Source organism: Protopterus annectens, chromosome 11.part0 (assembly GCF_019279795.1).
Source record: "Protopterus annectens isolate FY-2018-M chromosome 11.part0, PAN1.0, whole genome shotgun sequence".
NCBI classification, from domain to species: Eukaryota; Metazoa; Chordata; order Ceratodontiformes; family Protopteridae; genus Protopterus; species Protopterus annectens.
Window position 1 is genome coordinate 1,451,892,720 of NC_056745.1, and position 15,925 is coordinate 1,451,908,644.

Sequence of the window (15,925 nt, forward strand, 5' to 3'; positions counted from 1 at the left end):
TCTACTGCCATGATTGAGTTTTCTTCTAGATGACTATAAACTCTGTCAGCATCAATTCCCATATATAGTTTGTACGTCATCAGAAGGCAAGTTATCGGTCTAGAATTTTTAGGGTGGGTTGCAAGTTTACTCTTAAGTAGGAGCATTGTTTTTCCTGTTGTTAACCAGGCTGGTGTCTGCTCTGGGTGCGCATAGTAATAGTTCTTACTCATGGCTAAATCTTCTTGCAAAGATGTTAATACTTTTAACCAAAAGTTAGGTACTGCATCTGGGCCTGGGGTTTTCCAAGTAGAGGCTTTTCTTAACTTTGTTTCAGTTTCTCTGACTATTACTTCATCCTATTTCATATCCTGTACTTTTAAACTTCTTATTCTTTCTTTTACTTCTTCTATCCATTTAGCATCTTTGTTATGTTCCACAGGATATTCATAGATACTTCTCCAAAATGTATCTATTTCTTCTTTTTTTTTGGTGGTCATTCGATTCCTTTTACCTTGTTTCCCAATTCTCTATAACAATTTTTGGGTCATCAATAAATTGCTTATTTTGTACTTTTCCTTTATATTTATCTGTGTATCTTCTATGTTTTCCACCTGTGTTGAGGATTTTTAATTTATTTGAGATAGTGCATGATAGATCTTGGTCTATTCTAATACTGCGCATTGCTTTTATTACATCTATCTTAGTATTTTTGTTGATCTGTCCCACTTCTTGTCTTAATTGCTTTATAGTTTTCTGTATTTAATACTTCCATGATGGTATTCGATTTCTCCCCTTCCTTTCCCTCACTACCCTGTGTTCTTCTGGTAGAATATTATCAGTTATTAATTTAGCTGCACATTAATATATGCTTTTTACTTCTGTTATATTGGATAGATCTCTGTGGATAGTCCTAATTAATGTGTTCATTTGTTTTATCAAACTTCTAACTTTTTGGGTTTTGTTGATCTTCTGAAGTGTATTTCTTTCATTGACCTTAATATATATATGTCTGTTAAATCAAGCAATTCTTTTCTTAGCTCATTTTCTTCTAAACTGAGGGCACATTTTTTGTTTTCCATTTCCTGCAGGCATTCTGTAGAAAGTTCTATACCATCTTCCTGTGACACATTTTCTTCAATTTCATCCTGTGTCATCTGTTGCTCTGTCATATGGGAATTTACTGCCCCTATTACTCCTCAAAATTGACTGTGTCAGAGTTTCCACAGTTTCCTGTTCCTTCCCCTGCTGTCCAGCTTCAAGTTAATGCTTATACTGGTTTCTTGGGAAAGGTTCCAAAATATCTTCATATGGCACCTGACCAATTGCTTCCCATTCCATTGGTTTCCCCTTAATTTAGATATTCATTGCTCTATCCTGTTGTGGTGCTTTCTGATTTAAATATTTTACACTGGATCCTTCACTTCGCAGGTACTCTATAACCTTGGTCTCTTTTTCTTTAACTTCTCCATTACTAATCTCCTTTTCTACTTTTCCTCTTTGTTTTCTTATTTTTTGTGTTGTAAACTTTTCCATGTCAAAACTCCTTTGCCTGTATTTCTCTTTGTTGTTGCTCTTTTTGCATTGGTTAGTTTTGCTTTCTCCTTTGTATAACTATTACACCATGTTAAATCTCTTTTTCTTTCCCATGTCCGTATTTCGTCTTCAAATGTTTCTTGATCTTCCTGCTTCTCCTTACTTTAAGGACTCACTCCATCATGCTGTGATGTAACCTGTGTTAGATCTTCTACACCAAATCCTTCATTTCACAGGCACTCCATAGCTTCAACTTCTATTTTTTTAACTTCTACTTTACTAATCTTCTTTTCTACATTCCCTCTTTGTGGTACTGTTTTTTTTTATTGTGAAATTTTCCATATTGGGATGTCTTTGCCTGTATTTCTCTTCAAATATCTTTGGGGCTGCCTTCTTTATATTGATTAATTTGGCTTTCTCCTTTGCATAAATTTTGCACCATATTAAATCTCTCTTTCCCATATCCATATTTCCTTTTTATACTTTTCAAAAATCTCTAGGTTTTGTTGTTTATATTTTCGCACTTCTTCAGATGCTCCTTTTTCCAAACACATCAAAGTTTCTAGATCTATATGCTGTTTTCACAAATCTGTTGTATTAATGAATGCACATTTTTATTTGAACCTTCTGACAGTTTTTCTTGTGGAAGTCTTTTTCTTTACTCTAATGTTTCTCTTAATCGTTTTGTATATCTTGTGTCTGGAAATTCTGGGCTTTTTGCACAACAGTAACAATACATAGTTTCCTTCTTATCCTCAGTAGTCAACTTTATCGTCTTTATGGCTCTTCTTTGGCCTATAGGTTTTTGTGATTTTTGTGAACTATTACTTCCTTCTACAACAGGGGGCCATCCTCCAGCTGGTCCTGGCCTGGCTCCATTGTAGGAATGTTTCCGTATTTTGAGGATTCTACACTGTCATCTTTTCCAGTCATGGAACCAGTGTGCCTACCAGGACTGGGCACTTTTTTATCCTGGGTCTTGTGCACCCACCTATCTTTTTTTTATTTTTAACCTACTTCTCTCCATGATATATGCTATGTAAATACAGTTTATATATCAGTGTTGTCTTGGTGAGATTTTCTGAAAACAAGGCCCACCTCATAAAGGTACTCACCAAGACTTAAGGATGAATTCAGTTTCTGCAATACTACCCCTTGCTTGCTGACTTATCATCGCTCTATTCAGACCCTGACTATACACTGAGGGCTCACAGACATCCTTCAAAATCACCATGGTTGGAAGTTACTTACAAACTTGAAGTCACACCTTACCCCGATGAGAGATTGTTTCAGAAACTATAATTCAGTGAGTTCCTTACTCTTAGCCAGAGCATTGCATATCAGAGCACTAAACCTTTCCTAAAATGTGATTACTGTGGTTGTTACTGTATAGTATGAATGTTCTGGAATCTATGCAATTTATTTTATTATGATAATTCTTTAACATGCATGATATCCAGTATTTCATTTTCTTTCTTTCTTTCTTTCAGTGCTGGAGTTGGAAGAACAGGAACCTACATTGTACTGGAGAGTATGCTACAACAAATAGAAGATGAAAATACTGTGAATGTACTTGGATTTTTAAAGCACATACGTACCCAAAGAAACTATTTGGTGCAGACTGAGGTAAGCAGCAACATGCTTCTGCCATATTCTATTTCTACACACAGCTTACCCTATAGATTTATAAACACAAAACATTCATGTTTAGAAGATTAATGTAATTCATTTTCAGTCAATGAGAAGCAGTTGTTTAAAAAGTACAAGTTAGATACACAGTGCTGGATCAAACAATCACATAGGTGGTAGCCATGCTGACTGAATGCCTCATGAATATTAAGTTATCACTGCACAGTACATCTGGTACTTATCACTGGCTGAATGTCTCATGAATATTAACTCATCACTGTACAGTACATCTGGTACTTATCACTGGCTGAATGTCTCATGAATATTAACTAATCACTGTACAGTACATCTGGTACTTATCACTGGCTGAATGTCTCATGAATATTAACTCATCACTGTACAGTATATCTGGTACTTATCACTGGCTGAATGTCTCATGAATATTAACTAATCACTGTACAATACATCTGGTACTTATCTCTGACTGAATGGCTCATGAATATTAAGTCATCACTGTACAGTACATCTGGTACTTATCACTAGCTGAATGGCTCATGAATATTAAGTCATCACTGTACAGTACATCTGGTACTTATCACTGCTTGAATGGCTCATGAATAGTAAGCCATCACTGTACAGTACATCTGGTACTTATCACTGGCTGAATGGATCATGAATATTGTCATCACTGTACAGCACATCTGGTACTTATCACTGGCTGAATGGCTCATGATTATTAAGTCATCACTGTACAGTACATCTGGTACTTATCACTGGCTGAATGTCTCATGAATAGTAAGTCATCACTGTACAGTACATCCGGTACTTATCACTGGCTGAATGACTCAGGAATATTAAGTCATTACTGTACAGTGCATCCTGTACTTATCACTGGCTGAATGACTCATGAATATTAACTCATCAATCTACAGTACATCTGGTATTTATCACTGACGGAATGGCTCATGAATATTAAGTCATCACTGTACAGTACATCTAGTACTTATTACTGGCTGAATGGCTCATGAATATTAAGTCATCACTGTACAGTACATCTGGTACTTATCATTGGCTGAATGGCTCATGAATATTAACTCATCACTGTACAGTACATCTGGTACTTATCACTGGCTGAATGGCTCATGAATTTTAACTCATCACTGTACAGTACATCTGGTATTTATCACTGGCTGAATGGCTCATGAATATTAACTCATTACTGTACAGTATGTCTGGTACTTATCACTGGCTTAATGTCTCATGAATATTAAGTCATCACTGTACAGTACATCTGGGACTTATCACTGGCTGAATGGCTCATGAATATTAAGTCATCACTGTAAAGTACATCTTGTACTTATCACTGGCTGAATGGCTCATGAATATTAGCTCATCACTGTACAGTACATCTGGTACTTATCACTGGCTGAATGGCACATGAATATTAACTCATCACTGTACAGTACATCTGGTACTTATCACTGGCTGAATGACTCATGAATATTAGCTCATCACTGTACAGTACATCTGGTACTTATCACTTGCTGACTGGCTTATGAATATTAACTAATCATTGTACAGAACATCTGGTACTTATCACTGGCTGAATGGCTCATGAATATTAACTCATCACTGTACAGTACGTCTGGTACTTATCACTGGCTGAATGGCTCATGAATATTAAGTCATCACTATACAGTACATCTGGTACTTATCACTGGCTGAATGGCTCATGAATATTAAGTCATCACTGTACAGTACATCTGGTACTTATCACTGGCTGAATGGCTCATGAATATTAAGTCATCACTGTACAGTACATCTGGTACTTATCACTGTCAGAATGGCTCATTAATATTAACTCATCACTGTACAGTACATCTGGTACTTATCACTGGCTGAATGGCTCATTAATATTAACTCATCACTGTACAGTACATCTGGTACTTATCACTAGCTGAATGACTCATGAGTATTAGCTCATCACTGTACAGTACATCTGGTACTTATCACTGGCCGAATGGCTCATGAATATTAAGTCATCACTGTACAGTACATCTGGTACTTATCACTGGCTGAATGGCTCATGAATATTAGATCATGACTGTACAGTACATCTGGTACTTATCACTGGCCGAATGGCTCATGAATATTAAGTTATCACTGTACAGTATATCTGGTACTTATCACTGGCTGAATGGCTCATTAATATTAACTCATCACTGTACAGTACATCTGGTACTTATCATCATCATCTGTATTGTTCTTGACTGCCTTACAATATCCCTTCCCTTTCCCATTCTTATGTCAGACAGATTCCAAAAGGATTGGGTAGCTCTCAGACAGGGTCAGGGTAGCATAAGTGAAAACCTCTCTCCCCATTCAGTGCTACTTTGTTTACTGCTTACAGCCCCTCTCTTATCACATTAAAGTTTTACATGTTAATCCTGAAACACAATTATTCATAAATAAACAACAATTGTGACCAATAAAGTTAAGTAATGGTGTAAGACTTGGATGTCCACTTTCTCCCTACATTATTAACTTATATCTTGAATTACTACTCTGCACTTTAACTGAAAAATCATATTTAAAAATTATTTCATATCTTGGTTACAAAATGCTTTTTACCACATCAATGTCTGATTAGATTTTCCAAATACTCATCTTCCCCAAATCCTTCACTCTATTTCACCCTTTTCATTTTACACAGGCTACAAAATAAATATTGCTATTTTTTTTTCTTTTCCCATTTTCCAGCAACTGCAATATTATAGAGCCTTCTTGTTTAAGAGGTTTGCAAATACATCACAGATGCACCTGTTTAGGCCTATCACTGTCTAACCCTTTTAAACATTCATTCCTGGTAAATTAGTACCATACAGAAGCATCTGCCAAATACAAATCCTTGCATTCCAGCATATTTTCTCTGTTTCCTCCCCTCATATCTTTCAGCTGGAAATCTAACACATATAACCAAAATCTTTTATCTGTATTATTATACATCAGTGTGTATGTATAATGCATTTGAAGTGTTTTTCCCCACATAGAATGTCTTGTAGCATTCAACAAAATAAATAATGAAATCACAACTAGAAATCAAATATCCTGGTCTACCAAAATACTTTTTGGCCCTACTGATGAAATAAAATGGACTTTGTGCCTCAGACCTGCATTAATTACCACACTCTCATTTGTATGTTCTTCTCTTTATACCATGCTGATCAATTATGTTATAGTTTACAATGCTACTTTCAAACATGTTTTTAAAATCATTATTTCTTGTTGTTATAATTCTGATAGTCTCCCTATTTTTAAACAAATTCTGTAGGGACTTTAAAATATGCCAGCTGTCAACCATGCCCTTAATCACTGGAGTGTCCACAGAATCCTGATTTGACATAAAGTCCAATTGATATCTTTATCTACAATGGACTTAGTAGAGCTAAAGTCAAGTTTTGCTTTGTAATAATATTATTCTCCAACTCTTGTTAATGGCTTCTGTTTAGAAATCCATTTCTCAGAATGGACAGGCCTCGATGACTGCTTCTGAATTAGTTGTAAGATTTAATATTCTTATAACCTGACCAGTTAACATTCCCTTCTTTAAATCAGTAGGATGCACACTGTCAGAGTTTAAAAAAGTTGTTGGTACCTACATTCCTGTAACTGATTTTGGCTGATAAATATTCCACTTTATTCTCCTTGTGCATAGTCAAATCTAAAAAGGTTGTTGAAATAGTATTACTCTGGGACACAAATCTTAAGAAAAAACACTACAATTATTTAAATAATGGACAAATGCCTCCAGGGAATGTGCATCTCTACTCAATATGAAAAACACATCATCAGTAAAATAAAAACAACTTGATGTTTCATTAAAATAACTTGAAGTATATACAATTGTATGATATTATTAAACCTATTGTTTATTTTACAGTTTCAGCATGTTTTACTTATTTGCTATGCTTTTTGGTTTCATTATTAATCACACAATCAATTAGTTCAGTATGGCATGCTTGATTTCCCTTTTGGAATCAGCTGCAGGGCTCCACCACTCCCCATACGTCTAATGCTGAATGGTATGGTCTTGGCTTTTGGTCTTGTGCATGAAGTAACTTCACAACAAAAGGTTTTAGAATCCAGCCCCCTCTGCTCAGTTGTATGTAAAATGTATCTTACTTTATTGTAGGGATTTGTATGACTATGCATTCCTCAAAGGTCAGTTTAAATATCCTATCAATCTGTTTGTACCATTGTAATAATATATTAACATATCTTTATACTGCTGAACTATAAATTGCTGTATTTCATTTTAAATCTACAGCTTTAATTAATAATTGTCGGTTTGATCAACATGTTCAGTTAATGCACCATTCCAATACTGTAAAGTTGTCCATGGGCGCTGCATGTCAATGCACAGTTTCAAAGTGATGTAGTGTAACAAGGTTCATTCTTATTTTGGAACTGAGTGCACGGATTCAGGAGTCCTCATTATCCTTCAAGGCTTGAGAACTCCTGGAGCCATTTTGGACTTGGGTATGAAGTTAAAATGAATAACTCATTTCTAATTCCCATGGTTAATGCTAAACCTAGCCAAGAGTTAGGCCCATGTTTAGACAAATCAGTACCCAATGCCCCTGTCCAGCAGGGACACGGGTGGAATCCCAGAGGTATATTTTCTTTTTCCCATCCAGTTATCCAGGTTGCACTTAAAAAGGGATAAAGAGGTACTCTGCTTGATGTGGAGAGGGAGTCTATTCCATAGATGGGAGTGTTTCTGGGACACAAATATGTCCTGCCAACAAGTCTTATTGATGTCACAGACCAGGTTGAGGCTGAGCATGCGGGTTACTCAAGTGGAGCTTGACTTGCGGATATGCAGCAATCCCATCAAGGTGGGGTCCGTGACCACCTTGTATGCCAGACAGAGGTCACCTCTGAGGAGTCTGTCTGAAACTGAGTAGAGGGATAGGTCTTTTAGCCTATCTGTGTATGGTAGATGTTTGAGGCCCTGTATTCTCCTGGTGAGGAAACTCTGTGGTCTCTCCAGCTTCTGCATGTGCTTTGCAAAGTACATGCCAAAAGGGGTGTTGTATGCAATAATGGGCCTTATAAGGGAAGAATACAGGGATGTTATGACCTCCTTGTCCCTGGCTGAGATACTCTTACTTATGAGGTGGGCCACGTAGAAGACTTTCCGTACAACGGAAGCAACACGGTAGTCAAAAGTCAGGTTGCTATCAACCTGGGTGCCCAAATTCCTCATGACTGATTGCGTACTTAGGACATTATTAATGTGATAATTTTTGGGGACATCACACTCCCCAAAGGGGATGATGATGCATTTTTTGGTATTCAGCTTGAGGCCATGTTTCTGTCACCAGTCATTTGCCTGAGTGAGCCCCTCTTGGAGGATGTCCACATCACTAGGGGAACTGATGATAGCACTCAGCCTGCAGCCATCTGCAAACTTGGTCAGTCATAGCCCACTGGTTTTGGCCTGCACCTCAGAAAAGTATATCCCAAATAACAGAGGCATCAAGACTGAACCCTGGGGTGCGCCGCTTGTTATGGATCTACTGCTTGAGGTGACTTCCCCTATTTTGACTACATGAGTTCTATCAGTGAGCCAGTTTGCTACCCATCTGGTAACTTATGGATTAATGCCTAGCTGAGAGAGTCTATCTGTTATGCCCGAGTGGGGAATAGTGTCAAAGGCTTTGGTCAGGTCAAGGTAGGTGGTGTGCACAGTCTTCTCCTTGTCCATGGCTTTGGTGACTGTCTCAAAGAAGTCAACCAAATTTAGCAGACATGACCTCCACTTGATGAAGCCAAACTGTGTGGGATCAACTGTTTGGAGGTTGCCAATGTCCTTGTTAATGAGGTCCATGACAATCCATTCCATGGTCATGAAGATCAGGCTAGTTAGGCTGATGGGTCTACAATTTCCTGGATCAGTGGACGCTCCACCTTTGTGTAAAGGGATGATAGTGGCTGTCCTCCACTCAGCTGGGATGAAGCCAGTACTCAGACTTTGGTTGAATAGGGTGCCTAATGGTGCTGCAAGTTCCTGCCTGAGTTCACATAGGATGCAGCCTGGGATGTTATCAGATCCCATGGAGGCTGTATTTCTTTGCCTTTGAGAGAGCAGTGATGACCTCTTCCCTAGATATAAGGGGAAGGGTGCAGGTACTGTACAAATCCAGAACAAGATGTGCGTAAGTTTTTGAATTATTGTGACACTATCACAAGATATTTGACTACAAAATAATTGAATATAAAACAAAATCCATAATGCTAAGCTATTCCTGATCACATAATTTAGTTCAGGAATACTCTTTCTTACAGGGACATGATAGAATTAAGTATGTATTGAGAAAGACAGAGAGAGAAAACAAAAAGCAGTCCAAACAATTGGATATTGCAAAATGTTTATGGATAAGTACAGTTAAGATACAGTCAGCTAAAATGTTTTTGGCACCAGTAATTTGGCACCAATAATTTCATTTACAGGGCTGGAGTTCTTTGAAGAAACAGAGAAGAGAAAATGTGATATAGGATCCAGAAAGAAACAAAGGATTTAGTTTGGAATATATAAACTAGGTTAGAAAAAACTAATATTACCAGTTGAGCAGGGTGGAGTAGGCCTTCCATATTTGAAAACACATTATTTGGCAACACACGTCTGATTTGCTCCTTTACTTCGATAGAAAAGCTATGAACCTAAGTGGAAATTAATGATGGAGACACAGCACAATAACATAGCAGGAGAGGATTATTTGGACAGAAATGCTACCTGAATCTTCTAAGAGACCAGTAGAATTTTATGCCTGTACAACATTAAAAACATTATTAAAAAGGAAAAAGCTCCTTGATTGCTAGAATTACTAGCCCCTATAGTAGTATAGTAGTAGTAAAATAGAAAAAGGAGGGTGCAGCAGGAGTCAAAAGCAGCAAGCTTGTGGAGAGCCATGATTACAGAACTTAGGTACTAAGAGCAAACTATAACTGTTCAGGTCATAAAATGATGGGAAGAAATATAATTAGAATTCCAATTTTCATGTCGATTGCAATTGGCTTATTTTTATGATTAATAGCAGACATTAAACAAATACAACAATAATGCAGTGAAAAGCAGGAAATATGAAATATGAACTAGCAAAGCTGTTAATGGAAGCTGTGAACTTCAACACATAGGTTGCTATCCAGGGGAATATAAGGCCTTGATATGCAAGAACTAAGGAGAGAATGGAATAAGAGATTAGGTCAACAGTTAACCACAAAACAATGGACAACATATGTTTGTCAAGGTATGCAACTAAGTTAAGGCACTTTAGGATATTTGTGTGGTGGTACTTCTACCAATACTTTTACACCATAAGCAAACTACAAAAGCTGTTAAATCATATGCTATATAGTTGCTGCAGATGTCATTTGGGGAGAAGAACTTTCAAGCTCATCTTTTGGGGGTGTCCAAACCTGAGGGATTTAAAAAGGATCTAGAAGAAATGATGCAAAAAAATTTAGTTGAAAATGTAACATTGAACAAAAAGTTAATGTTGTTGTAGAATGACACGGCATGAAAAAAAAAAGCTAAGCCTTTGTTGCCATTAGTGGCCTTGATGATAATAAATAAAATAGCCACCACACTCAAACAAGAAAAAAAAAAAACAGTGAGAGAGGTGGTAAAAATGATGTCAGAAAATAAAAGTATGGAACTGGCATTGGGGAGTAGACACTAGAGAAAGCTCATAGTTTCATAGGTTGGTACTAGACTATCGGCCCTATAGGGCCTATACAAGTCTAGCCATAACAATTCCCTGGCTATTTCTTCCCACAGTATTTACTTCCCTGGACCCCTGTCTAGCAGGGTGACTGACGTGATCCCCGGGGTGAATTTCCTATCTCCCATCCAATTGTCAAGGTTCCTTTTGAAGAGAAAGTGCTTTGAAACAGTTTGTTACTATGGGGTCAATTGAGAATTAAGCCTTTTTCAGCATAAGAATACAAAAGTCCAAAAAGAAAAAAAAAATGACGTGATGTACCAGATCTGTATAATACCATGCCGAACAACTTGCCTGCATTACTACTGTTTAAAAGGTTTTGTTGTGAGACATTTATGAAGTTGAAAACAATATAATTTAAGATACATGATAGCTTGTAATCAGGTAGGTAATTATGGATTACAGAAATTAAGAACGTTATGGCTGTGTTTTGTGTAATAATTAGATTTGGTAATGCCCTGAGTTTAGCAGATTTTGATAGGCTGACAGCTAATGAGCTAAGTATGATATGTACCTTGCATAAGGACTGCATGTTTTGTAATGTGAACATTTACTGTAGTGATATGTACCGTGCATAAGGACTGCATGTTTTGTAATGTGAACATTTACTGTTGTGATATGTACCGTGCATAAGGACTGCATGCTTTGTAATGTGAACATTTACTGTTGTGATATGTACCATGCATAAGGACTGCATGTTTTGTAATGTGAACATTTACTGTTGTGATATGTACCGTGCATAAGGACTGCATGTTTTGTAATGTGAACATTTACTGTTGTGATATGTACCGTGCATAAGGACTGCATGTTTTATAATGTGAACATTTAGTGTTGTGATATGTACCATGTGTAAGGACTGCATGTTTTGTAATGTGAACATTTACTGTTGTGATATGTACTGTGCATAAGGACTGCATGTTTTGTAATGTGAACATTTACTGTTGTGATATGTACTGTACATAAGGACTGCATGTTTTGTAATGTGAACATTTACTGTTGTGATATGTACCGTACATAAGGACTGCATACTTTGCAATGTGAACATTTAGTGTTGTGATATGTACCGTGCATAAGGACTGCATGCTTTGTAATGTGAACATTTAGTGTTGTGATATGTACCATGCATAAGGACTGCATGTTTTGTAATGTGAACATTTACTGTTGTGATATGTACAGTGCATAAGGACTGCATGCTTTGTAATGTGAACATTTACTGTTGTAAATAAAGTTACTTAAAAAAGTCCATTACACCAATTCAGCAAAAAAAGATAGGGACAGCGTTTTACTCAAGGTTCTTTTTGGCACCCAGGAAGGAAATGTTTTGAAGGACTATCTTATATCACTTCTAGCTGGTTCCCAAATTCAAAATGCTCTTGCTCAAAAAACTTCTGCCATTGATTTTGCCTCATGGTCACACTGCATCTGGTGGATGCCCATCTCCTCATTAGAGGAGGACCACAGAAGATTCCCTCACTTCAAGGCAGGGATTGGTGTTCTCACTAAAAGGTTTGTGCCTTGCATTTGTCCAGTGCTCCCAGAGTGCTTTTTGAGCCTAGAGCTAACCTTCACCCTATCTCAACCAGTCTCCAAAAGCCACCAAGGTGACCATCCTTGGTGCAGAGTTGGATTCCTGGGACCCTGAGGCATAACCTCTGCAAGACAAAGTACAGTTCCTGACACAATACTTCTAGGCCATTCTGAAACATTCCTCATTATCTGAAAGGGAATTCTTCAGAGTTTTGGAGCTCATGGCTTAATGCATCCTACTGCTACCATATCCAGACTCCACTTCAGGAAAATGTAGTGATGCCTCAAGAACACCTTGTGCTAGCACAAGCCTTCTTTACAAACTCAGATATATCATCTACCTTGCATCAGGAAGGAAGTGCTCTGGTCGGGTTATTCATTCCAAAGCAACCAGGGGGTTCCCTTCAGAATGCAAGTGGGCACCCAAGTCTTCACCACCAATGCCCTAGAGCTGGCCTAGTTTGCCCACTAAGGGGAAAATGAAGCTTCAAGGCAAGTGTGAAAGGGTCTTCAGGGGAAAAACACATCAACTTAAAAGAAATTATAGCAGCACAGAAGGCACCATTAGTCAAGACAATTGGAGTGTTGGTAGTATACAATTTGGGTTGGTATAATGGCTAAGGTGCTTACCTCGTAGTCAAAAGGTACATGATTTAATTCTCACCTTTTAAATGGAATCTGGCTAGACTTAAAATAGTCTGCAAGGGCAGCTAGCCTAGTACTTAACTATTAACCTATTGGGGGGGTGAGTTTGGCATAATGGTTAAGGTTTTCACCTCATGAATACAAGGTACAGGATTTGATTCTGACCTTGAGTTATTGGCTAAGCTTAACATGACCGTTCAAGGCACCTAGCCTAGTATGAACTTATGAACCTGTATAGAAAGGGTTTGATGATATAAAAGCTTTGTAGGAATTTTGCTGATAATCCATCTGAGTGCAGATGGTAGTTATCTGAACCAGATATTCACTTCTTGAATAATTACTGTTCAGAAGGAGAAGATAGGGATAAAGGCTTTTAAATAAGATTCACTCTGTGTATTGCTGTCAGCAGGAACTAAACCAGAGAATGAGGCTGGGAGCAAATATTGTTTAGCTATTGTCAAGGATATAGTGGAGGTATTGCAGCGTAATTTGCATTCATGCTTTACTTTTGGAGTACAGCAGACAGATTATTTATTAATTGCCCAAATTCTAGTGCTGTTTAAGGTATGTGTCTTTTGCTCATTTTTTAATTACACTTTCATTTTCTGTTCATTATAGCTGTTTCTGAAATGAAGTTTGCAACTTTTGTTTTATTTTTTCTTATGACCAGCTAGAATGATGGTTCAGCCATAGGGTGGAGTGATGCTTCATGTACATAGTTGCAAGTGTGAAATATGCATCCTGTAACGGCAAGAGAGGGCTTATCAGATGTTCCGAGGCTGGGTGCCAGACAGTTTGTTCTGCAATGCAGTCCACGCTGAATGAGCTAGATCTTTGTATAAATGAATGTTTTGCTTATATTTAAAATATTTAAAAGCATGGAGGGCTGTGACATTCTGTGAATCTAAATTGTTTTGGCTGAGAAATATGAGGAGATGGCATTGTGATTTCTAAATAATGAGGTGGAGGGGTGATTTTCAGTATCAAAAAGAGGTAGTCTGTGAGTGAGCTCCTACTGATACTGTGATTGAGTGGTAAATATTTATTGTAAGGATAAGAAATCTACAGAGTCATCCAGCCGATGTTTGTAGTGCTACACCACTAGGTTAAAATCTTCATTTATGATCATATGATTGCAACAATCTGTTTGATGATGGACTTTGAGTTATTTAATAACCTTTGTGTAGGTAGGATGAAGATAAGATAAAGATCCATTAGTAAGTACATTGTGACATCTGCTGAGACAAGTTCAAGCAATCCGCTTGGAACCAAATTTAGCTGCACTGTGGGAGTGATGAATGAACTTGCTAGTCATACAGGTTCATAGGATTATGAGTAAGCACTAGGCTTACTGCCCTCGTGGGACATTTTAAGCCTAGCCAATTTCCCTTTTTATGCTCAAAATAATCTATCCCATTTGGTTAGAGACTGGCCTTACCCATCCCCTGGTCAATAATTATGTATTACCCTTAATGAGAATATCTGGGATCATACTATAGATAATTTAAGGGGGCCCATGCATGGGATAAGGCATTTGGGGTCGTGCACTGGTGCAGCAGTTAACATTGTCACCTCACAGCTAGAGGATGTGAGTTACTTGCAGGAATTTGTGGAATACCTTAACAACAATGTATGGGGACTTGAATTCTCTGTGACTTATGATAAAAATACCATTAATTTTTTGGATGTCACTGTTTTCAGGAATTCAGACCATACCTTGTCTACAAAGGTTTTTCGTAAGTATCCACAATATAATACTCTGCTTCATGCTTCTAGCCTACATCCACGTCATACTATCAGAAGTATTCCAATATCCCAATTCATTCGTATTAAACGTCTTAGTTCTAATGATGAGGAATACCAACGAGCCAGTAGTGATCTTAGTCAGAGGTTCACTAATAGAGGATATGACCAACATGATATTGCGTCTGCCAGATGTAGGGCCAATTGTATAGAGAGGGAAGAACTTTTGCAATATAAAAACAAAAATAAGCAATCATCTGGTACCCGGGTTAGATTCATCACGACCTATGGGAGAAACATCAATATGGTCAGAAACATTATTAACAAACATTGGAACATTTTACTGGCCAATGATAGGTTGCGAACAATTATAGGTCCGCGATGTCAATTTTCATACAAGCGGGGCAAAACTTTGGGCTCCTACCTGTCACACTTTAAACATATGGCAAGTGGGGGCACCATTCATAAACAACTTACATTACATGGTGATGAGCTTTTTGGCTCTTTCCCCTGTGGTCATTGTGGTTCCTGTGCACATATGCTTAAATCTAAAGAATTTTCCAGTCGTAACACCAGTAGGATATTTAACATCAAAGTCTTTGGCAATTGTAGTAGCGATTGGGTGGTGTACCTAGCTACTTGTTATTGTGGTGCATTTTATGTGGGCCAAACTTCCAGAGCACTAAGGTCTAGAATGAATGAACATCGTAGTGATATTAGAAACCATAAGGAGACCAGCGCTTTATATCAGCATACATTGAAACATCCACAGGCTAAATTCAGTTTCTTGGTTATTGATCGTATTTCTGGAGATAGAACTAACAAACAAGGTTGGCATGGTTTATTAGATCAAAAAGAAAAATATTGGATTACTACCTTAGGTGGTCTGTTTCATCCGGGTCTCAATGATCATTTATAGGATGCTACTGACATCCCAGGTTAAACCTATATATATATATATATCATGTTGAAAGTTCTGGGTTTTCACTGACACAATGAGTGTAGTTATATTTGTCTATATAACTGATGTTCATTATTTTTGTTTTCATGATGTTTGTTGACCTTTTTCTTATATATAT

General features: G+C 37.4%; 1 protein-coding gene across 1 annotated transcript in view; it reads left to right on the top strand.

Moving 5' to 3' along the window:
• PTPRZ1 (protein tyrosine phosphatase receptor type Z1) overlaps window positions 1-15,925 on the top strand; it is a 1,642,174-nt gene that overhangs the window by 1,403,562 nt on the left and 222,687 nt on the right. Inside the window, exon 23 of the mRNA XM_044088744.1 lies at window positions 3,006-3,141. Within this exon, the coding sequence (XP_043944679.1) occupies window positions 3,006-3,141 (136 nt within the window). The remainder of the gene's footprint in view (window positions 1-3,005; window positions 3,142-15,925) is intronic.